The sequence below is a fragment of the Macrobrachium nipponense genome, chromosome 32 (assembly GCF_015104395.2).
Source record: "Macrobrachium nipponense isolate FS-2020 chromosome 32, ASM1510439v2, whole genome shotgun sequence".
Classification (NCBI taxonomy): Eukaryota; Metazoa; Arthropoda; class Malacostraca; order Decapoda; family Palaemonidae; genus Macrobrachium; species Macrobrachium nipponense.
Window position 1 is genome coordinate 28,108,484 of NC_061094.1, and position 25,285 is coordinate 28,133,768.

At 43.4% G+C, this 25,285-nt stretch overlaps 1 protein-coding gene across 1 annotated transcript in view; it reads right to left on the bottom strand.

The window, feature by feature from the left end:
* The window catches only part of LOC135207289 (activating signal cointegrator 1 complex subunit 3-like), a 669,776-nt gene that overhangs the window by 504,774 nt on the left and 139,717 nt on the right, over positions 1–25,285 (bottom strand). Inside the window, 3 exon segments of the mRNA XM_064238959.1 lie at positions 9,259–9,371; positions 11,041–11,230; positions 13,282–13,482. Of these exon segments, the coding sequence (XP_064095029.1) occupies positions 9,259–9,371; positions 11,041–11,230; positions 13,282–13,482 (504 nt within the window).

The window sequence follows — 25,285 nt, forward strand, 5'->3', positions numbered from 1 at the left end:
CTTTAGTTAAGGAAAATAATTAAGTTCTGTTAAAAATAAGACAAATCCCCAATAATAAATAAAAAAGAAAGAACTAAAACAATGCTTAAATGCATTGCAGAGAATAAATGACTAAAAGTGTACAAATTTTACCAAAATCATATCCTACATAATATAAAATATATACAGTACATATCGTCAAATGCATCAGGACTGTAGCTACAGTCTACACATGGCCTAAGCTTCATTAACTTTTGTATATACATATAGAAAGTTTGCATTTTTTGAGATACTGTACAAAACATGATAGGATAAAGTTCAGAGATATTCAAGTAACTAATATGTTACCATGCATCACTGTACAGTAATGAACATAATTATGTAGGTAAGGGTGGAAAAAGCTAGTAAAGCCTATATCGACGTCGTCACTGCTTGAAATTCAGTGCACGCAGGGTTGTTTAATTTTGTATACTTAAATTTGTCAAAACTATACTGTGCTTCTTAATGCAGCAATTTTGCTAACTCTAAATTGTAAAATAAATGTGGAGCATGTCTATAGCTACGCACAGCATGTGCACTGCCTAGTCCTGCTTTCATATCAATGTCACCCTTGCAAACATTTGCAATCTTCACTGGAATTCTTTTGAGAATATACAAAACACAATATGTAACTGTATACATTAAGAGAAAATTGTAGATAAACTTGGATAAGCATGGCCATTGTGTCAACTTTGTCGGAGGAAAATTATTTTTCAGGTTTCAGTGTTGATATAATTCTTTATGTAATAATTTTATAAAGATGTATAATCTCAAAGAATGTCATTTCAGAAAAAAATTATAAGTCAAGGTTAAGCCTGTATTAAAAAGCTATATATAAATGAATGAATATATAGAGAAAGAATGTAAGAAAAATCACAATTTATGAAAGTAAAAAATATTTTTCCTAATTATACAAACCTGAGGTCTTTTGCTTAACGAATTACTATTCAGTGCCAGCTGGACCAGTCGTAAGATTTACTAACAAGATAGTTCGGCAGTAACTGCTTGTCTGATGGTTGGGAATCCCGCCCGACTGTAGGTAAAAATATCACTTTGCTTTAGGCCAAGGAACAGAGTGAGGGGTGGCATGAGGTGGGACTATATGTTAAGGACCTCAGGTTTGTATAGTTAGGAAAAATACAATTTACTTTCAAAAATTGATTTGTTTCGACACATTATACAAACCCTCGGTCTCGGTCCTTTACATAAGGAAGATTCACTTACTGGTGGGTGGAATCTGAGTCTTGTGAACAGACTGGTGTTTGCCCAACCTGGGTTCCCTCCCTGGTCATAAGAGCAAAAGGGGGGGTGGGGGGGGAACTAGCCTCTATCCCACTGATTGGAGTGTGCACTGCAAGATTAGTGGTCAGACCTCTGGACCAATTCATAAGAGGGAGGCAAGCGTACCGCTTATGAATAGCAAGCAAGAACTAGGTCCTGAGTAAGAAGCCAAATAAGTATTGGATTTGTTTACTTACTGGTGTCCACTTCCCCCCTTGCTAGGGAAGGGACAGATAAACATTTCTATCCCTAATGAAAGGGATAGAACGGAGCTCGGTTATGTAGCTTACCTGCATCGTCATCCTGTCCAGTGTTGTGACAACCTGCTACCCTCTGCCCTGCAGAAAGAGGGAAGAAAAGAGGAAGAAGAGGAGCCAGTCACTCTCATTCACTCTCTATTCATGCGGTATCACAAGGATGAGATGCTACCTTGTCCTGTAAAGAAGCTGGGTAAGCTACATAACTTGTTGAGCAGCCACCACAGGTCCCAAGGAAAAGCGTCCAAGGACCTGTGGGCAATATCCCAAAGGTAGAAGGAGGTGAAGGTGGTCTGGTTGGACCACACCCTTGCCTTCAGTACCTGTGCAAATGACAAGTTCTTGTGGAATGCATGGGTTGGACCAATGACTCTGACTTCGTGGGCTCTCGGACGCAAGGTACTGGTGTCGGCACTCCTGCCTGAGTCGTACGCTTTCCTGATTACCTCACTAAGTCGGAAAGAAACTGTGTTCTTGGAGATTTCTTTTTGGTCACCCCGGTGCTAGCGAAGAGGCATCGACACTCAGGCCTGAGGTGTCAAGTTTTCTTCAGGTAGCGCCATAGCACCCTCACAGGACAAGCAGCATCTCTTCCGCATCATATTGGTGGAGTCTTCTAGGGAGGGGATCGTGAAGGACTCGAACCTGGCATCAGGGACCGAAAGGTTCTGAGTCTTCGCTACGAAATCCAAGACAAAATCGAGCGTAACTGATCCCCATCCCCTCGAGTGTTTAACATCAAAAGAGAGACCATGAAGTTCTCCTACTCTCTTCGCCGATGCCAGGGCCAGCAGAAAGATGGTCTTGAGGGTCAGATCCCTGTCTGACAACTCCCGGAGAGGCTCGTAGGGACGAGTCAAACTCCTTGACAAGAGTCACATCCCAACCCGGGGTCTGAGTTCCCTGGGTGGGCAAGACCTCTCGAAGCTCCTCATTAGGAGAGATATTCCATAGAGAAAGAAATACCAACTCCTCACAGTTTAAGGACTAGGGCCAGGGGTGTTGTATCCTTGACTGTGGAGACAGAGAGGAGCTTCGCTCGCCAAAGAAAGATGAAGAGATCCGCTACCTGCTGAAGAGTGGTTCTGATCTTAGAGAGACCCCGTCTATGACACCAACCAGAGAAAATGGACCACTTTCCCTGATATACTGTTGCAGAGGACTGTCTGAGGTATCCAGCCATCTCTGTTGCTGCTCGGCGAGAAGACCTCTCACTCGCAGAGATGGTGGATAACCGCCAGCCATGAAAACAGCCATGAAGACACAGGGAATGAACAGCAGGTTGCGTCATGGGGAAATCTCTCGCGGTGCCTCTGAGAGAAGAGCCAGCAGGTCTGGAAACCAAATGGACGGTGCCACCAGAATCATCCTAAAATTGCTGGTGACCAGCACCCTCCTGATCACCTTGTGAATCAGGCAGAACGGGGGAAAGGCGTAGACTACAAGGTTGGCCACTGATGTTAGAACGCATCCTCTGCAGCTACCCACGGGTCCGGCACAACTGAAGAGAAAACCTGAAGTTTTCTGTTGTGCCGGGTGGCGAATAGATCCACTACTGGACGACTCCACAGGCAAAGAGCCTTTCCGCCTCGACTCTGAGTGACGAGACCATTCGGTCCAGATCACCTGATTCTAGCGGCTGAGCTTGTCTGCCACTACATTCTTCTTGCCTGAAATGTGTCTGGCTGACAGCTCTACTGAGTGAGCTACGGCTCACTCGTGCACCTACATCGTCAACTGGTGTAGCGGGAGGGACACTAGGCCCCTCCTGTCTGTTGACATATGCCACTACCGTGGTGTTGTCGCTCATCAATACCACTGAGTGTCCCATCAGTCATTTCCGGAACTCTTGGAGTGCAAGAGTTGAGTTCCAGGAAGTTGATGTGAAGGTGCTTGTCATGATGGTTCCACACTCCTGTAACCAGCAACTCTTCCAAGTGTGCGCCTATTAAGAGGTTCCTGTCGTCTACGCACCAGACCAGGTCCTCCCTCATCTCCTCCATGAGAGGAACCAGGAAGGATTGTGGATCCCGTGCCTGTGAATAGCACTCCTTTAGTCTCACTGGAGAGACCGCAGGTGAAGACGCCTATGAGGGACTAACTTCTCTAGTAACGACAGGCGACCGATCACGACTTGCCACTGCTGCACTGACTGCTCCTGTCATGACAGGAACCATTTGGCTGCCTCCCTGATTCGCGAGTCTGCGGGGAAGACTCGTGCTGCTACAGATCGATCAGCATGCCTAAGTACTTTATCCTCTGCTTGGGTTCGAGATCTGACTTCTTCGATATTTACCACGATCCACAGATCGCGGCATAAGTCAAGGGGTCGATCTCTCTTCTCTAGCAACTGCGAGCAGGAGCTCGCCAGGACCAGCCAAATGTCGAGATACCTCTTCAGATGTATTCTGACAGAATGGGCCCAAGCTGACAACAAAGTGAACACCTGTGGGCGGTTCCGAGACCAAAACAAAGCGCCCTGAATTGGTACACCGTCCCGGTCGAGGATAAAGCGGAGGTACTTCCTGGAGGACTGGTGGATGGGTATTTGAAATATGCATCCTTCAGGTCCACCGAAAGCAGGAAATAGTTTTCCCTAATGGAATCAAGCACTGAGCGTGCTGTTTACATCGTGAATCGAGTCTTGGTGAACTAAACGGTTCAGGGAGCGAGATCTATCAGTGGTTTCCAGCTCCCCATAGACTTCTCCACCAGGAAAAGTTGGCTGCCCCATAGAATTCTCCACCAGGAAAAGTTGACTGTAGAAACCTGGTGAATGATCTCGTGTGATCTCCACAGCTCCTTGTTCAGCCTGGTCTTACTTCTTGTGTCAGTGCTATGTCCTTGCAGAACGGGGGGCGTATGTCTGATGGTGGACCAGGCAACAGGTGAGGGGGAACGCTGTCCCTAGAGTTTCCCCTTTCCCTTCCGCTTAGCTCCACTCCCGCAAGAGAAGGAGGCTTGAGAGGAGGGCTGACGCTCACTTCTCGAAGCAAAAGAGAAAGGCTGGCTCTTACCTCGCGCTACCCTCGCTCTGTGCCTGGATCCTGACGGTGAGTATGCTCAGTCGTCTAGTTCCTGGCTGCACGATCACCGGTAGGCGACTGTACACTCTGTGACGCTCTCGAGCGAGCAGCCGAGACGGTTCCCAGTCCAGAGGTGGAACCTCTGGAGCTGGGAGCAGTGTACCTCCATGGTCCCCGTCTTCTTCCCTGAGGAAGGAAAGACGGGCCCCATTCCCGGAGGAACGAGAGGACCAGCGGAAGACCCATCCTGCCGGAGCGGGACAGACCCTTAGAAGTCTCTGAGTGAGAGTTCGGGGGGAGGGGGACCTTCTTCTTCCTCGGCTGGGGGCCTTGGAAGTCGAAGGGGAAGAGGCAGCAGAAGACGATGATGAAGATGAAGACGAAGAAGACGATGACACCTTCCTCTTCTTCACCAGCTTCCTCAGGACAGCAAACGGGTCCTCCAACCAGGATGGAGCTGGGGCAGTTGCAGTGGCAACAGGGTCCAACTCCACCTGTTTGGAAGGACCTGTGGCCGGTAGCACTTCCACAGGCTGGTATGGAGGCAGCAGGTACGGTGACAGCTACTTGAGGACAATCCAAAGGGAAGTTCTTCGGGCACTCGAAGTCATCCTTCTGATACCCCTGCTCCTGGCTACTGCTGGTACCTCCACGGTTCCTGTCTTCCTCTTTCCTGAGGAAGGAGAGGTGGGCTCTGTTCCCGGAGGAATGGGAGGAGCAGCGAAAGACCCACCTGTCCTGCCAGAGGGAGACAGATGAGTGTAAAGCAGGTGCTGTGGTGGAACAGCCCCTGAATACTCAGAGTGCCTGTAAGACTCAGAGATCACCACACCTGCTGAGGGAGCAACAGTCGGGTTAAGGGGGGGAGGGGGTCCTATTTGCTCCGAGGGGGAATGATCCCACCCGGAGCAGACCGAAGCCCCGAGTACAACTCCAGGTCGGGGTACCACCTTCCTCCTTCTGCACTCGACAAATCAAGCGAAGAGGCGGAGAGGACACATCCCCCGAAGGGGAGAGCCATACACGGGAGCTGAAGAGGAGGGAGAAAAGAAAAGAGGTGTCAAGGGAGAGCTTTCCAACGACACCTTGGCGGCTCTACGAGGCTCCTTCCTCTTCTTGTACAACTCCCACTGCTCCTCTGACCAAGAGCACAAACATCACAAGTTAATGACTGAGAGCATTCATGCCCTCAGCATCTAGTACATAAAGGATGAGAGTCTACAGCATCGCTGGACCTGAAAGCCCCACACTTACGGCCTCCCACTCCAGGGCACATTCTTCAGTTGGATGGGGGGCGAGGGGGCTTCTCTGATTTGTGGGACTGCATGTTACAATCAGCAATGCACTTCCACAAATAAAGAACAAAAATACTAATAGAGTACTTATAATCACTTCCACACTAAGTATTCTAAGAAAAAAAGGTTGAAAAGTAATCCTAAGCTTTGATAATCTCACGACAGAGGCGGGCAGAGAGGTGAGCACACGTCTTTTAAATAAAAGGAAGTGAAAGTTATTTGGCATCGCCAAATACCAGCTTTCAAAATCCTCTCCACAGACATATTTTTCATGAATGCCAAAGAAGTGCTCAAGCCCCTGATGTCATGAGCTCTAGCTCTCTCTAGGCTAATTGACCCTCTGTCTCCTGTCATGTATGCATTCCTATTTGTTTCTCTCAGCCAAAATGATATTGTGTTCCTGGACACTTCCTTCTTGTTCTGTCCTGTACTTACAAAAAGCCTTCAGCATCCTGGCCTAAGATCCCACATTCTTCTTAAGTACGCTCTTAGTACTCTGACAAGGCATAGCAGCATTTTTTCAGAGTCATTGTCTACAAATTCTGCCAGAGAAGGTATGGAGAAGGAGTCAAATCTACCATCCGCTACTGATGGGTTTTGAGTTTTGACAATGAATTCTGGGACAAACTCGAAAAACCATGGACTTCCAACCTCTCGAATGCTTCACCATATGACAGACCATGCAGCTCCCCTACCCTTTTGGTTGAGGCTAGGGCTAATAGGAAGACTGCCTTCAGGGTCAAGCTTCTATCTGTAGCCTGTCTCAATGGCTCGTATGGGAGTTTTGTAAGACTACTCAGTACCATGGTCAAATCCCAATCTGGGGCTTTTAGTTCCTTTGGGGAACAGGACTGCTCAAAACTCTTCATTAACATATCTATCTCCCATGAAGAAGAAATGTCCGAAATGTCCACGCCTTCCATCCGCAAGACCAAAGCTAGAGCACCCCTGTATCCCTTTACAGCAGATACAGACATATGCCTTTCTGTCCTGAGATATATTAGAAAATCTGCTAACTCTTGAATAGTGGTTCCGAGTGGAGACAAGTTCCCTTTACGACACCAATCACAGTATGTGGACCATTTTCCTTGGTAGACCGCTGCTGATGAATTTCTGATATTTCCTGCCATCTGTGCTATTGCTTTCTGAGAAAAGCCTCTCGCTCGCAGGAGATACTTGACAGTCTCCACCCGTGAAGTGATAGGGACTGCACCGACTGATGGTGCCTCTCCATGTGTGGTTGACATAGTAGGTTGTTCCACAGAGGTAACTCTCTCGGCACATCTATTAGGAGTTCCAACAGGTCCGGAAACCCTTCTGCCTTCGGCCACAAAGGGTTACCAGAGTCATTTTGAAGTTCTGAAATGCATTACCTTGTTCAGAACCTGACGGATTAGGCAAAATGGAGGAAATGCGTACACGTCCAGATTGTCCCATGGGTGTTGTAGCGCATCTTCTGCTACTGCCCCTCTGTCCGGGACTACTGAACAATACACTTCCAACTTTTTGTTGTACCTGGTTGAGAATAGGTCTATGATCGGTCTTTCCCACAATATGAACATTCTGTCCACCACTTCTTGATGCAAGGACCACCCCGTTCCTAGGATCTGGTCCCTGCGGCTCAATTTGTCGGCTACTATGATTCTTTTTTCCTGGAATATATCTGGCTCTGATGTCTACTAAGTTCTCTACAGCCCACTGATGAAGTTGAACTGTCATTAGGTGTAACTGCTGAGATACTAGGCCTCCTTGCTACAATATCCCGTGACCTGGTATAGATGCCAATAGTCCCTGGATCTCACAAGTTTTGTTTTAATTCTACCGGTTTCCAGCTTGGCGCTAGTATTATCCTAATGTCAAGACCGAAGGTTTGTTTCGTATTTGTTTCGTATATGAACAATTACAATTTATTGTGTGATAATACTGCATTCATTCATTTTCTGTTCAAAGCTAGAAATTTACAATGTGGAGAGAAAGATATATGTACAATACTTTAGTTTTCATTTCATCTTAGGTACTTATACACATGTCGTACAAGTAATAACTTGCATTCTTTTAATATATTATACAAAGTGAGTATAAGTATTGTTGTATTCATATGTATTGTTTGTTCACAGTGAAATCCTTGTGTTACAGAGAGAGAGAGAGAGAGAGAGAGAGAGAGAGAGCTTACTTCTCTGGTGCATATATTTACTGTATAATAAAACAGATGTCACCTAGTGATTCTAGATTACAAAACAAGATTTCACCAAAAGTGCTGTATATTTGATGGCATATAAGACAATCATTTTTTCTCAAAATGGGCTTAAAATATACACAAGTTTTCAAGGCACAGTTGAGGTATTTGGTAGGCTAATACAGTAGACCACCAGTATGTTTACCTAGTCAAAATCTGTAATACTGTAATATTACCAGTATATTCAAATATCATAATCATTATTACTACTACCATTGCTATTATTTTTTAAAAATCCCGCATAATTAGCAACCTTGGAAACAAAAGGGCTGTTGTTGGTTATTTGAGAGTTGCACAAGAGATCTCTTTCTAAATTGCCTTATGTGTATCCTGAATTGTCAAACTGTCTTTCATTATCACTAAAACAATAACTATTTTTTCACATATTTAATATCAAATAATTCCTAATATCTTACACCCAACATTATTCTTTAATCATCTAACGCCAACGGTAGTATGAAAAGTTCTTAAATCCATATGTCGAGAGAGAGAGAGAGAGAGAGAGAGAGAGAGAGAGAGAGAGAGAGAGAGAGAGAGAGAGAGAGAGAGAGAGAGAGAGAGAGAGAGAGAGAGAGAGAGAGAGATGAACTAACACATAGTCAGTGCATTATTTCATTATTTTACCTTACAATTATTCATGCATATATGTCTGATTTACCATATTATGTATGATTCTGTTGTGCATCAAAAGCCAATAAAAAATACTGTGCAGAAAAGAGAAGGGGAAGTCATAGTGAGCATGTAGTTCACATGACAAAATGCATCCATGTATGTGTACACAAACAAGCTAGCATATGGGCTTACACATCTTTACTTAACAATAATGCAATCATATACATAACATTACTGAATTAAAATGACTGAAAATCTTTTCTAATACACAAACTTTTAAACACTTTTTTATATTCATTCATAGTATATGTACTAATAAGTTCTTAAATTAAGATGCATTTCATGATTGTGAGACTACCACCTTGTTTCAATCTCACAAATAGTGAAAATGAACTACCAATGATTTATCTGATTGCTACGAGAATTTTAAAGTGTCTTGTAGAGTGGACTTCTTATGTCATAGAGTATATGTAAACTGATCATAAACAGAAACATACTTATGTAATAATTATGAAATCATTTTAGATACTTACCATTCTAAGCGTACGAGCAACCAAAGTCTCTAAAACAGGGCCACGGTCTCCATGTAAAAGATGAACCTCATCAATAATTAGTAGTTTTACTAATTGAGACAACTGAGTATCACCTAAGAAAAGCAAAACAAAAAATATATTAGAAAACTCTAAACTTCATGGACAGTTGGGGGGGTTTGCCCCTCCCTAAAAGTAGCAAATATTGGCATACAGCCTACAAGATACAGTACTCAAAAGCCAGCTTCAATGCTTACATGAAAAGCAATTCTGTATCTCATTCAACTTCATATATTAATTTACTTGTCATTCAATTTCAGAGAAATACTATCTAGACAATAAAATGCTTCTAAAAATACATAACATACACACAATACAGTACAGCTACAAACCATAGGTGACTGCACTAGTTCTCCCTTCTCACACATAGATGATCTGAAAAATACCTCTAGTACACAGAACTTATACAATACCTACATTAAAAAGACCATAAACATCTTCATGCCCAAATTTAAACATAAAAGTTTGAAACATTCCACACTTATACATACACACACATAGTACAAATTGAAAAAAGAAAGGATTTGTAACATTAAATTGTTTTATTAAATACAATACTGTACAGTATTGAATACATGTCATTAAAAATGCCACACCCCAGCAAACCCTATCAAAACTGGCCAAGAAAATCACAATGCCTCTACAGCTGGACACAACAGTATTAACCCAGGGCTAGTAAAAATTCAGAACATCAGTTCACCCACCAACTGTAACCCTTCCATCTGCTAAATATACCAGTGAAATGTGTACCTTGATTCATTTACTTACTGAAGTTATAAGAGTCGATGGCCATCAGAATGTGAATCGAAATGGCAGCAGAAATAAAGCTACAATAACAGAACATATTATTTGACTTTAGGAAACCTAAAGTGCCAGCTAAACAGTAATGAAAAAAAGGTTATGAGATGCACCGAAAAGACTGTGCAAATGAAAGGCCATAGAAACAGCCCTTATATTCAATGCTACTGCCCCTCAGAGGTCTCCTCTTGTAAATACTGTTCTCAGAAAGTTGTAACTCATTGATAAAATAACGATACAACAAAAGCATTGCAGCTGAACGCAGTGGTGTTTCTATTAAAGACTTACAATCCTGCCTCAAGGCCATTTATACTCTATTACTGTGCCAACAATGGCAATAAACCAGCCTAACCCAGCTAAGAGGAAATTCTTAATATTAGTGTGTCTCGCTTATGAAGCCCTAGCAGGGCCATATGGTGACTCAGAGGAAGAATAGTAGCTATACTATCAAGACAATAGCAACAATGCCCCCCCAACTGGATGTAAGAAAATGATAAAAAGTTTGAAGCTAGAAACTGAAGAGGATAGAGGAAATCTATGACACCTTCACTTAAAAAGCCTAAATCACCCTCCTATTAGCATTACATTTTCTTCTTCATGCATTACATTCATATTTGGTTATCTTTCCAGCACTACAGTACAGTAAAACAAACTGAGTAAGACTATGGTTTGTATCTATAAAACTGATCTTATATGGAAAAATTTACTATCACTCATACATCTACTTGAATATGCACATCTTCATAAACATATGAGATCACAAGAACAACTTTTATAAAAGCTACTTTTCACTGGAATTAGTGCAAAACAGGAAAATAATAAAAATAAATATAGTATAAAGGAGGCACTTTAATAGAACCAAAGAATACAAAATCAAATTCATATACTACTTTTATATAAAGTTTATCTTACATGCTTATAGCTTACCTGGTTTTCGAGTTGTTACATCCCATTTCTCTGGTGTTGTGATGATCATAGAAGTTGCCATAATCTCAGGTTTTGTTAAATGCATGTCTCCTGTCAACTCACGAACTGTTAGTCCTAATGGTTCTAATCTTTTTCCAAAGTTTTTGGTCATTTCAGATGCAAGAGCTTTCATAGGAGCTATGTACACAATCTAAAACAGGGTAAGAAAGGAAACATTAAAAACTTTAAACCATAAATAATAACAAATAAATGGAATTCATTAATATTATCAAATTAAATGAGAGAACTAATGCTCCCAAGAATATGAAGAGTAACCTTCATGTATTTGGAAACTGATTCAAATAACTGGAAGAAATGAGGTGTCCAAAGGGATCTCTCAAATAACAAGGAACCTACCAACATAACAAATTGAGGGAAGTCAATATTCCATGTGCTTCAAGTTACAAAATGTTACAAGAAAGAGATCTGGAAGATGTACCAAAACAGTGATAACACCCCAAGAATGATGAATGAGATAAGATTTATCCTCCATATTCAACTTCAAAACACTGACACCTCCATTACAAGACTGCATACTCTTTTATTTCTTTTATTCCAAGATTGATTTCATAATTAACTTTCCTCTTCCCAGTTTACCCCTATCCAAGTCCTTTTCCTTCTTAAATTTTTAACTCAGAATTTTCATTAATTTCCTTATTTTTCTTTCTTGACTTTGTCATCTGTCCTGCAATATAGTTGCATACAAATCATCTGTTCTGTTAATGTAACTATAACATTCCTTTTCCCCTTAATTACACCTCTCACCTAATCACTCTACTACTCTACAGTACTTAATATTTTTGTATCTTCTTCCTTCAATCCTACACAGACTGTTATTTATTTTTTCTTCCATACAATATTCATATCATATGATCAACTAATCAAGTTTATTTTTATGCCTTCAGATATTTGTGGTTATCTCAAAAGTTGGAATTTTCAGAAGTAATGGAGTTGTGCTGCTATAAACGACAAATCAATGACCAAGCCATTTCCCTGAACTGTGCACTGGCATCAGTCAGGGTTGAGCAAGCACAGCAAAATTACATGACCTCTGATCTCTTGATATTATATTTAGGCATATTAATTTCAAATTAATCCTTCAACATTCTGATGATGCACTGATTACCATATGCAATCCAACCTCACAAATTCTAAAGATGTGTTGTATGTGTCATATCAAAACATTTTTTTTTTAAACTCCACAAATCATGTCCACATGTTAAAACAAATAAAACAAGAGTGTTATGCTGAAACTAAGATGAAAAGATGCAAAGCAAATGATAAAAAAAATATGGAAGATTATCAAGCAATACATGAGGTCCACATAAATACATAATAAGCAAATTCATGTTGTTGAAGGATTCTTTGCACAGATTCTTGTACAGTAGATGTATATGTATTATTTTTATACACAAATTGCATTTATTTTTACTTTTTTACTTCCTAGTTGTCCCTTGGTACTTGATATCCTAGAAAGAGTTTGGTGAAGCAATTAAGTTGAAAGAAGGCATGATCCAACCTCCAGCTTACTCATGATGCATCCAAATTTTCCTCTCTCGTATAAGCTGTAAACATTATATTCCTAACTTAGCGTGAGGTGGTCTTTGTAATTAATGCTCGTAATCAGTACTACTCATACTACCAATTAGGATCGAAATAAAAAGGACACAAATTAAACACGTTCATATATATTCTCAGTTTTAACTGGAAACCCAAAATAATTTAATAGATATATACCCTCTTAATTCAGTACATCAAATCAATTAAAAAGTGCTAAAATCTACAGCCAAACAACCTGTTGTTCCATCAACGAAAATTTAAAAAATAACCTACTATACTTTATTATAAATAATTTTTCTATACTGTTTAACATGCACATTATTTTTTACATTTTCATTCTAATAAACAAATTAAAAATATCCTATCCTAAAATTCCTGCAGCTTTAACTCAATGCAAAACACCTTTTTAGGCTTTCCTCCTCCCCAAACAACAACAACAAAGTAGTTTGTAAGCATACTCACCAAGTGAAAATATAATTGCTCCTCCAACCACAGCAGATTGTTCTAAAATGACTGTCAACAATACTAAAGTAATTTAGGGCTTCCAATTTCAATCTACCATTCAATTGATCTTCTAGAATTACACTGCTGTGAAAAAACTTTACTTTATCCTTTTACATTAGATTCTTGTAGAATACTAACCTTAAATTTATCCTTCTGAATAACACCATTCTCAATGTGCTGCCTGATCTGGTGGACAACTGCTAACATGGCAATGTTCGTTTTACCAGCACCAGTAGGGGCACATACCAACATATTTTCATTACTATGGTAGGCAATAGGATACACAACTGTCTGAATACGATTCAGGGTCTTACATCCTTTGAAAGCTATCTGACCAATCTGAAAATAAAAATGATTAAAAATATATCATTCTTTCTAAAAGCAAGAGTTCAAAAATATCAGAACACAGATATATTCTGTGTATATCAACATGATCCTTTTCCCCTTTCTTTCTTTCTTCTTTAAGTCTTCAGCTGATAACCCTTATGGTCAAAGTCAGCAGAATAAACCCAAGAGGGCTTCAAAGGGATATCAGCCTGCAGAGGCTTCATTCAATTTCAGAGTACTATATTAGAAAGCTCTACTGAAACATCAAGGAATCAATGAACTTCGGACAGCTGCTGTATGGTTTGCCTGCTGCTACAAAGAAACTCATTCGAGAGATTGAGAAACTATAAATAAACTAAATGACATCCATATGGCTAAACTACGACTACCATTATTACTAGCAAACTTACCTATCTACGATGGGTGATGAAATAAGGGTGCAGAAGTGAAAAATTTATATGTACTATTTGTTCAGCAATATTGAAATATGATATTGTTATGATACAATAAAGTTTTGTACATACTTACCCGGCAGATATATACTTAGCTATAGTCTCTGACGTCCCCCGACAGAAATTCAAATTTCGCGGCACACGCTACAGGTAGATCAGGTGATCTACCCTCCCGCCGCTGGGTGGCGGGACTAGGAACCATTCCCGTTTTCTAATCAGATTTTCTCTTACACCTGTCTCCTGAGGGGAGGCTGAGCGGGCCATTAATCGTATATATCTCGCCGTAAGTATGTACAAAAATGTATTGTAATGATACAATTAACGTTTGTTCATACTTACCTGGCAGATATATATATAGCTGTATTTTTCCGAATCCGACAGAAATTTAAACACTTACGACACACGCAGTGGGAGTCAGGTGGTTAGTACCCATTCCCGCCGCTGGGGAGGCGGGTATCAGGAATCATTCCATTTTCTATCATAATTTTTATTTCCACTGTTCTCCTGAGGGGGGGAGGGTGGGTGGGGGGTACTTGATTATATATATCTGCCAGGTAAGTATGAAACAAAACTTAATTGTATTCATTACAATAACATTTTGTTCATGAAACTTACCTGTCAAGATATATATATAGCTGAATCCCACCTTTGGTGGTGGGAGTAGACAGAATAGAAGATTTTAGGAAACATATATATGCAGATAATTGATATCTTGATTCTTACCTGTTAGCATAGCTGACTTGTGGTTCTACTGCCGCGTAAGTCTGCTTGTGCTACTAGAGTTGCCAGCGAGGTAGAGACCTATATAGCTGGGTGCACTCCAGATGATCTGTCAACAGGGGCGAGACCACGACGTGACTAGACCATATTGACCATACCATGAGGGCTAAGAAGTAAAATAAATATATATATAAAAATATATATCACACCTGACCCACCTAGCCAAAGTTAAGGTGTTTGGTGTGTTAACTAAGGCTTAAGAGTTAAGAAGTCACCGTTGTCGGCGACTCAACTACTAAATTAAGAGCTCTTCCTAAACCATTTTCTACAGGATAGGATGAGTGGTACTCTTGCCCCCAAGATTGTGTCTGCAGACACGTATGGCCCTAGCGAGCAGCAGATCTCATATGCCATCTTCATCTCGCAGGGAGTGTGAATTGAACACAGAGTTGCTTCGCTAAAACATGGTACTCAGGATGTTGCTGAGTGCCATGTTCTGTTGAAATGCTTCCGAGGCCGCGCCCATCACCTCGTGAGCATTCAAATCGAAAGATTTCAAATCTTTGTGCAAACACAAGAAGGAGCTTTTTTGAAAGACCTCCTTAACAATAAAGCCAAGGTGTTTTCGATATGGGCAAGTCTGGTCTTTTCGGAACACTGCAGATTGTCCGTACGACTTCGACTTTCTTGAGTTTTATGAGATAAAAACTTGAGAGACCTGACAGGGCACAGGACTCTCTCTGGCTCCTGCCCACTAACTGTGCCATCCTTTGCTTCCAAGCTCCTGGCCCAAGGACAAACCGGGTTTCCATTCTTAGGCCATAACGCAAAGCTTAGAGAGCACACCGCCTTGTGTTCTCTAAAGCCAAAACTTGTGACGATGGCTTAAAATCTCACTAACCCTCTTTGTCGTATCTAGGGTGGTTAGAAAAATGCCTTCCTGATCACATGCCAAAGAAGTTCAAAACAGGTAGATGTTCGAATGCTTTGACATCAAGAACTTCAGACTATGTCTAAGTTCCAATTGAAAGCTTCGATCTGGACATGCACAGTCAGTCCGTCTGTACTAACGTCAGGGGATGACCGACAGTTGACCAGTCAGACGAATCAAGGACAGCAAGGCTGTACCCTGAAGGACCATAAGGCACCTATTTCTTCGCTGAAGGATGAGTGTTTGGGACTGCCTGGGTGGGCGATTCAAGCTAAGCAAACCTTGGGGGGGTGTTATCAACGCAACCAAAGTCGTTAGCGAATCAACTCCTGAGCCACTCCTGACTCGAGCTTCTGGTGCCAGGAGAAAGGAGCGAGGAGCAAAAAGGCGATTCAGTCCCGAAGGACGAATGCCTGACAGTCCAAACCTGGTCTAATGTTAAACGATCATCGGGGGTGTAAAACGCAACCGACTTCGTCAACAAGAAACTCAGGGCTACTATATGTCTCCTGATCTCGCACGAGTGTCTGACTCCGAGAAAACAGGCGAGACAAAAAGTAGAGGTGAGCGAGTTTCGAGATTTCACAGAACTCAAAGATCGTGAAGGGCTTTGTTGTTTGACAGAAGCAAATCTCTTGAGCCCAAAGGCCGTCAACAACATATTTGCGTATTCTTTAATAGTTGTGACTGCCAGGTTATCCCATCAATTCTTCAAACGGAAAGGGAAGACTGCAATCTTATGCTGTCAACATCTCGATAGTCCCTGAACGTAGTCATACTCAGAGCGGAGAGGTTATAGGTACCTTCGTGTTAAAGGAGACCGACTCTCGGCAAAAGGTCCCTTGGAAGGAGTGACCTCTGTGAATCTAGGGTCTTGAAGGCCAACATGGGGCGATTAGCGTCATTGTCGCTCCCTGTGATAATATAAATCTCTTATTACATTTCCTAAGTGATTGAAAAAGGGGAAAAGAGACTAAACATCCATCCCCGTTCAATGATCATAGGATGGCGTTTAATGTTACCGCTCCCGGATCGAGAAAAAGGGAGCAGAGAAGAAGAAGCCTCTTCGTCCTCAACCTAGCGAAGAGATGAACTGAAAGGACGTCCCTAAAGTCTCCACAACTCTCAACATACTTCTAAAGAAAGATTCCACTCGGAAGTCAGTAGTTGCTGCCTTCGATCGAGACGATTCGAACCGACTTTTGCAATCCTGTAACGAAACCTCTAGAGGATCGTTCCATTCTACGCCTGTTGTTATAATAGGCTCTTTCTCGTAAACCCGAACCGGGACCGAGAGAAGATACTCCTAAGATATGAGAGAGTGTGGAAGATCAGAGTTGATATGGACCATGGTTCCAAAAACTCGTTTTTCGAGGACTGAGGGACGACTGAATTGCTTCCACTTCTTTCAGATTATGATCCAGGACATCTGAAACCCTCTCCAGATGTCCGGCACCTTCTTTCATCACCTCAAGAGATACTTAACGCACCGAGAGATGTTCAGAATCATTCCTAGATCTTTAATAAAATTTCAGTTTCCCGGTAGGTAAAAAACTGTAGAGGTCTGAATTGCAGGTCTATTCAGGGAAACAAACTTCTTTAGGAAGGAAATGGTCCCAGCAAGCTCATCCATTCCCTACCCACAGTATGTTTACTTCCCTAATAAGGCTGCGCTTTGCCTAAGCAAGAGAGCATAGAATAGTGCAATGTTGTGGTAGACTCGTAGTCCTATACCGTGCGGTAACGAGCACCGAAAGGAGTAAGATATCTCGTAGAACATATTAAGGCCAAACGAATGCAATGTTTATTCATTCATGTAAGAAATCCCCTCAATCTTAGGCTAAAGTCCGTGATTGTAGGGCAGAGATACAGTTCGTCAGTTCAATCGCAGGAGGAGAGAGAGACGTAACTGCCAGCACAGAGATACGGTTAGTCAGTCAATCCCGCAGGAGAGAGAGACTTAACCTACAGCGCATGACAGCGAACGAGTTGGTACTGGCTCGTTTGGACTGGAGGAGAGGAGTCAGAGGACAGTGACAGCAGCAGCTTACGCTCGTCCGTCATCGTCGTCTCTTAACTTTATGCCTGGGTTGCCAGCTACCCTATTCTATGAAGAAAAAGGTCCGTTATTTTTAGCAAAAAGAGACTCTCAAAGCTGGTATATTTAAGCGAAACAGAAAACGCTAAATATACAGATTGCGTTTTGTGTCGTCAGAACACTACCATACAACGGTAAAAGATAAATCGGAAACTCCTGGAAGGCTGCAGGGAGTTACGATTAAATGTCCTTAAAATGGACCATAGACCTCTCGGTTGCCATCCGAAGAGGTAACTACAGCAAGCGTATATGACTTGAACCAACCAGAAATAAAATAACGCAAGGCAAAATATGAAATTATATCACAATAAAGTTTGTTCATACTTACTGGCAGACATATATATAGCTGAATTCGAGAAATACAGCTACATACATATCTGACAGGCAAGTTTCATGAACAAAACTTAGGAGAATCGAAGCAGTCAGCTCAAGCTTCTTATGTTATTGGACATAAGCGTTCATTGACGTAGTCTACAAGTCTATTTCTTGTACGAGTCTGGCGAATGACGAATGAGATCTCTTCCGAATCTTGTCAATAAGAGCTTATTCGCTTACGCAATATCAAGTTAATGAGATGTTTGTCAATGAGAAACTAACCCATTTACGGGACAAAGAGATATTTAGTCAATGAGGGGATACCCACTTACTTGACAAAACGATAGTATATGTCAATGGGGGAAAGTCACTGAATTGATAAAAACGTAATCCAGGAAGTCGAGCATTTTATTTTCCTTTCGATTCCCGTCTCAAAACGAGGAAGGGCAAGAATCCTGTTAAGAGACTGGGCTTACGTCAGGTAGAACGACGATGTTCAATTCGGCAGCGTAGTCCCGACTAGGAACTAACAAAATCTATCATCTGAAAAGCCCGTTACAGATGGGCTAAAAAGCTGGCAAAATTATCCTGGGAAGAGGAAGAAACTCTCCAACCAGCTTCCTCTCCCGTATCACAAACTAATGCCTGCTAAAAGCTTAAAACAAAATTTATTGGCAGTATGGCAAAGGCAGTCCTGTCTTGCGCTTTGCTGAAGAGCGTACTTTTGATGAGTGCCTTTGCAAGAAGCCTACTGAACGTTGCCGAGAGTCTGACGTGCAGGACATCGAGCCTTTATAAAACCCGTAACTGCCTTATCGCAAAGTCTGACTGCGGTAGTGGCAACTTAATTTATTGGCAGAATGGCAAAGCTTGCGGTAGAGCAAACGAGAACTTCCCTTGAGCTTTCTCTTAACTCCATCCACCTATGCGAAAAAGCAATATTAATTGACAGAGACCTCTTGAATTCCACGGAACCCGATGTCTTGCTGGTTTCGAAGAAGAAGTTGTCTGTTCACTTTAAGCTTACTCCGAAGCACTGCCTACTTCACATTCTTTGCAAGGTGAGGTAGAAGGTATCACGAAGTAGAGGTAAAATTCTTTAAGCCCAAATCTGAAACAAGAGCTTGAAGAGTTCAACAGAAACGTTCAGCCAGGCGAAACACCTGGCGTGCGTGGTTGCACGCTCGGGTCCACTGGAGCCGCGCTCGCGGCTTGGAGCGCGTCGGCGTCCACTGGAGCGCGCTCGGCGTCCCACTGGAGCGCGCTCGGCGTCCATTGGAGCGCGTCTCGGCGCGGTCCACTTGGAGCGCGCTCGCTCTGGCGTGCACCCTGGCGCGCGTTGGCGTGACCCTGCGCGCCCCTGGCTTGGGGATCGCTCTCAAAAGCTTACTGCTTACTATGACTTCTTTGACGTATTTCTCGGTGGAAAGACGGACACGAGTTCAGGCGACGTTCGCCTTCTTACTTCTCACTGAAACGCATAACGAGAGAGAGAGAGAGAGAGAGAGGACGTGAAGCGTCCTCTTCTATAAAGCTTCTATTTAGAGGGCGCGAGTCCATCCGAAAGCTCCAACCCCTGCGCGGGGGTGGGGAGGACGCTTCGGCTTGGAGGACGAGAAGCAATCCTTCAGGATTCGTTGCAAGTGCACGCACTTAGGCAGTCTGGGGATTTTCATCAGAAACTGCCGAAGGCACGCCAGATCGGTGGGGGTTCCTCGTAACCCTCCTTCGGCGGTTTCGACAATGCTCTCTCCCTCGTTCTGGGAGTCAAGCAGAGGTCCCGGCCTAAGAGGCGAAACGAGGCGATCTGACGGCCACCCTCCACTACACAAAGGGGGGGAGGGTATCACTGCACTTCTGCACTTCACTTTTACTCTCTAAAGCAAGCACTTTCGATTCTAAGTTACGAATCGAAGGAGTATCAGAGAAAGGGCAATTTCTCTACAGACACTGCTTAGGGCCCGAAGGCAACACTGCAGGGTTAGGAGTAACCATTACAGAAGTAGCACTTCACAGCAATGAAGGAGAGCGAGCACCTCTCGTAGACATATACATAGCCCGTAGGCCATACTACAGGATTATGCAAAATAAAGTCTACAGGAAGGTTAGCAGGTTTCACTTACCCTGACTTTTGTTACTGATTAATTGGGGGTACATACGAATCATTACGTTCTTCCTTACGGAATTAGGGGGACATGTTTTACTGATTAATTGCGTACATACGAATCATACGTCTTCCTTACGGAATAGAACAAAAAGTCTCACCTCCTTACATGACAAATCTCAACAAAGAAGCAAGACCTATACCCCTCGTACATACCAAGTGCGAATCTACCGAAGCTTTCGGTAGCCACACCTATCTTTGCAGACAACCCCGTTCTGAAACTAGCCTAACTAGATTCAGATATTTTATGCAAAAATGAATCAAATTCAAATCAATTTAAGATAGCGTAAGATGCCTAGCCACAAATCCAAGTGAATAAATCAAAAGACAATTAGGATACTTAGCGGCAATGAAGTTTCAAAATCCTTAAGACGGAGGTACTGAAAACAGGTGTTTTTCAGAACGGACGACAGAAAAATTATGAATAGAAAAATGGGGAATGATTCCTGATACCCGCCTCCCAGCGGCGGGAATGGGTACTAACCACCTGACTCCCACTGCGCGTGTGTCGTAAGTGTTTAAATTCTGTCCGGATTCGGAAATCAGCTATTATATTAGAAAGCTCTACTGAAACATCAAGGAAGTCAATGAAACTTCGGACAGCTGCTGTATGGTTTGCCTGCTGCTACAAAGACTCATTCGAGAGATTGAGAAACTATAAATAAACTAAATGACATCCATATGGCTAAACTACGACTACCATTAATACTAGCAAACTTACCTATCTACGATGGGTGATGAAATAAGGGTGCAGAAGTGAAAAATTTATATGTACTATTTGTTCAGCAATATTGAAATATGATATTGTTATGATACAATAGTTTTGTACATACTTACCCGGCAGATATATACTTAGCTATAGTCTCTGACGTCCCCCGACAGAAATTCAAATTTCGCGGCACACGCTACAGGTAGATCAGGTGATCTACCCTCCCGCCGCTGGGTGGCGGGACTAGGAACCATTCCCGTTTTCTAATCAGATTTTCTCTTACACCTGTCTCCTGAGGGGAGGCTGAGCGGGCCATTAATCGTATATATATCTGCCGGGTAAGTATGTACAAAACTTTATTGTATCATAACAATATCATTTTTGTACATGCAACTTTCCCGGCAGATATATACTTAGCTGATTGGCACCCTTGGTGGAGGGTAAGAGACAGCTAAATAATACAAATAAAACACAGGAAACAACACATGTTGTAGGTCAAAGACTTTAGTTCTTACCTGATTGGGCAGAAGACTTCATGGATACTGTCTATGAGTCTGCTTTGCCTCAAGAGCTTCAGCGAGGTAGTGACCTATGACTGAGAGCTCTTCTGGATCTTGTCAATGGGGGCTTACCCACTTACAAGACAGAACCATGTTAGGATCTTTGTCAATGGGGGCTAACCCACTAATATGACAAAACCTTTGCCTCTGGCACTATCAAGGAGCACAAAACCAATCCCGACCACCTGACCATCTCTAACCCGTGTTAGAACTACAATTGAAAAGGGGTTACCACTTAACCCTCTTCCCAACAACCAAAAACCACAACATCAAATTAAAAATAAAACTAAACTAACCTAACAAGGATTAGTCTCGGCTCCCTGTCCCAGCACCGAATCTGCAGATACGTAGGGCCCCAAAGAGAAGCACTTCTCATAAGTCACTCTCACGTCTCTCAAGTAGTGAGATGCAAACACCGAGTTGCATCTCCAGTATGTAGAGGCCACAATGTCTTTCAGCGACATATTCTTCTGAAATGCCAGAGATGTCGCAATGGCCCTTACTTCATGGGCTTTAACTCTAAGGCGTTTAAACTGATCGTCATCACACGTCGAATGTGCCTCTGTTATGACACTCCTTATAAAGTACGCCAGAGCATTCTTAGAGATGGGTCTTCTAGGATCTCTGACAGAACACCAGAGACTCTCTAGGTTGCCCTTAAGCTTCTTTTTTCTTTCCAGGTAAAATTTAAGGGTCCTGACCGGGCACAAGGATCTTTCTATCTCTCTTCCCACTAAGGGTGAGAGCCCTTTGACCTCGAAACTTCTAGGCTAGGGTTTCGAGGGATTTTCATTCTTCGCTAAGAACAAAGGTTTAAAAGAGCAGATTGCCGATTCTCCTTTAAACCCTACTCTAGCATCCAGAGCCTGTAACTCGCTAACTCTTTTAGCAGTTGCAAGGGCTATGAGAAACAGCGACTTTCTAGTCAAGTCCCTGAAGGACGCCTGTTGAGGAGGTTCGAATTTGTTCGATACTAGGAACTTCAGAACTACATCTAAGTTCCAACTAGGAGGTCTAGAGTACTTTTTCTTGGTCGTTTCAAAAGATCTGATAAGGTCATGCAGGTCTTTATCCTCCGCGATATTCAGGTCCCTGTTCCTGAAGACCACGGATAGCATGCTACGATAACCTTTAATCGTAGAAACAGCTAATTGCATTCCTCTCTTAAAAAGAGAAGGAAGTCAGCAATTATGGTCACAGAGGTGTTGGATGAGGATAGTTTCTTCGTCCTGCACCATCTCCGAAACACTTCCCACTCAGATTGATATACTCGCAAGGTTGATGACCTGTGGGCTCTGGTGATCGCGCTAGCAGCTTTGCGCGAAAAGCCTCTCGCTCTGACAAGTCTCTCGATAGTCTGAAGGCAGTCGGGCAGAGAGCGGGGAGGTTTTTGTGAAACCTGTCGAAGTGGGGTTGTCTGAGCAGATCTCTCCTGAGTGGAAGAGATCTGGGGAAGTCCACCATCCATTCCAGTACCTCTGTGAACCATTCTTGAGCGGGCCAAAAGGGAGCGACCAGAGTAAGCTTCGTTCCTGTTGATGAGACGAACTTTCTCAAAACTTCCCACAGAATCTTGAATGGGGGAAACGCGTAGCCGTCTATCCCTGTCCAGTCTAGGAGGAGAGCGTCTACTGCTATTGCTCTTGGATCCGAAATGGAAGAGCAAAAGTTGTCCAGTCTCTTGTTCCAATTCGTGGCAAAAAGGTCTATGTGTAGTCTGCCCCAAAGGTTCCACAACATCTGGCAAACTTCTTGATGGAGAGTCCATTCTGTGGGGAGGACTTGATTTCTCCTGCTCAGCTCAGCAGGTCCGCTCTTACGTTCTTCTCTCCCTGAACAAATCTGGTGAGAAGTGTAATTTCTCTCTCCTCTGCCCACAGCAACAGGTCTCTTGCTGTCTCGTACAGGGAGACGGAATGAGTCCCTCCCTGTTTGCTTATATATGCCAGAGCCGTGGTGTTGTCCGAGTTGACCTGGACCACCGAGCCTCTGACTTCTGGCTCGAAACTCCTTAGGGCCAGAAAGACTGCATTTAACTCCTCCTTGTTGATGTGCCAGTTCACCTGGTCCCCCTTCCAGGTGCCTGACATTTCTTTCGCCCCTAGTGTTGCTCCCCATCCCGACTCTGACGCGTCTGAGAACAACACTAGGCACAGGTTCGGCTTTAGAAGAGACAAGCCTTTGTTCATTCTGAGTGGGGAAAACCACCAACTCAGCTCCTTTTTTACCCCTTCTAGGATCAGGAAGGTGTCCGCAATGTCTCCTGACCTCTGATCCCACATGCGCTTCAGGTAAAACTGAAGGGGTCTCAAGTGAAGCCTTCCTAGAGAGAAGAACTGTTCCAGCGAGGAAAGTGTCCCCAGCAGACTCAACTACTCCCTCGCGGAGCTTCGGCCTTTCTCCAAGAAGGTAGTCACTTTTTCCAAACCCCGATCAATTCTTTCCGGGGATGGAAATGCTCGAAAACCCTGAGAATCCATCCGAATCCCCAGATACACAATGTTCTGACTGGGGACCACCTGGGACCTCTCGTGGTTTATCAGCAGTCCAAAGGACTGTGTCATCCATAAAGTTACTTGCAAGTCCTCCAGACATTGAACCTCTGACTTGGCACGAATAAGCCAGTCGTCCAGATAAAGCGAGAGTCTCACCCCTTCCAGATGTAGCCATCTGGCTACATTCTTCATTAGCCCCGTGAATACTTGTGGAGCCGTCGACAGGCCGAAGCACAAGGCCCTGAATTGGAAGATCTTTCCTTGTACCATGAATCTTAGGTACTTCCATGACGATTGATGTATTGGTACGTGGAAGATCCAGGAAACCATCCAATCTCCCAAACGAAGAGCAGCAAGAGCCGAAGAAGTTGTTTCCATGGAGAAATTCCTCTTCTCTACAAAACGATTCAAGGCACTTACGTCCAGAACAGGTCTCCACCCCACCCCCCCCCCCCCCCCCCCCCCCCCCCCCCCCCCCCCACCCCCCCCCCCCCCCCCCCCCCACCCCCCCCCCCCCGGCTTTCGGTACGAGGAACAGGCGATTGTAGAATCCTTTGGAGTGGGGATCCTGAACTGGTTCTATGGCCTCCTTCTCCAGCATTTGCTCTACCAGTTGAAGAAGGGTTTGCCGAAGAATGGGGTCTTTGTACTTGGCTGAAAGCTCCCTTGGAGTTGAAGTTAAGAGAGGCCTTTCCTTGAAGGGGATGAGGTATCCTTTCCTCAGAATAGAGAGGGACCAGTTGTCCGCTCCTCTCTGTGCCCAGGCTTCCGCGAACTCGAGAAGCCTGGCACCTACTGTAGTCTGGAGGACTTGTTTCTTATTTAGCCCTCTTGCAGGGTCTGATAGAGGACCTCCCACGCTTTTCTGGCTTCTTTCCTCTGAAAAAGGCTCTATGTGAAGGGCCTCCTCGAAAGGGCTCTTGAGCAGGGAGTTTCTCCTTCCTGACAGAGGAAGCCGTTGGCCTCGCCTTCCTTGCAGACTGCACCAACAGATCCTGAGTAGCCTTCTCTGCCAGGGAATAAAAAATATCCTTCACCAACTTGTTAGGAAACAGCTGGTTTGAAAGGGGAGCATAAAGCAAGGACGCCCTTTGGACTGGAGAAACGGATTTCGTCAGGAACAAGTTATACACTGCTCTCTTCTTCAGAACTCCTGCCCCGAAGAGAGAGGCCAGCTCCCCCGAACCGTCCCTTACTGCCTTGTCCATGCAAGAAAGAATAGAATTCAATTCCTCTGGGCCCAGAAATTCTGGGTCAAGAGTCTTCCTGGCCAATGCCCCAAGGGACCAATCTAAAAAGTTAAAAACTTCCAGTACACGAAAGAGTCCCTTGAGGAAATGGTCCAGTTCAGTCATTCCCCAGGTTGTCTTG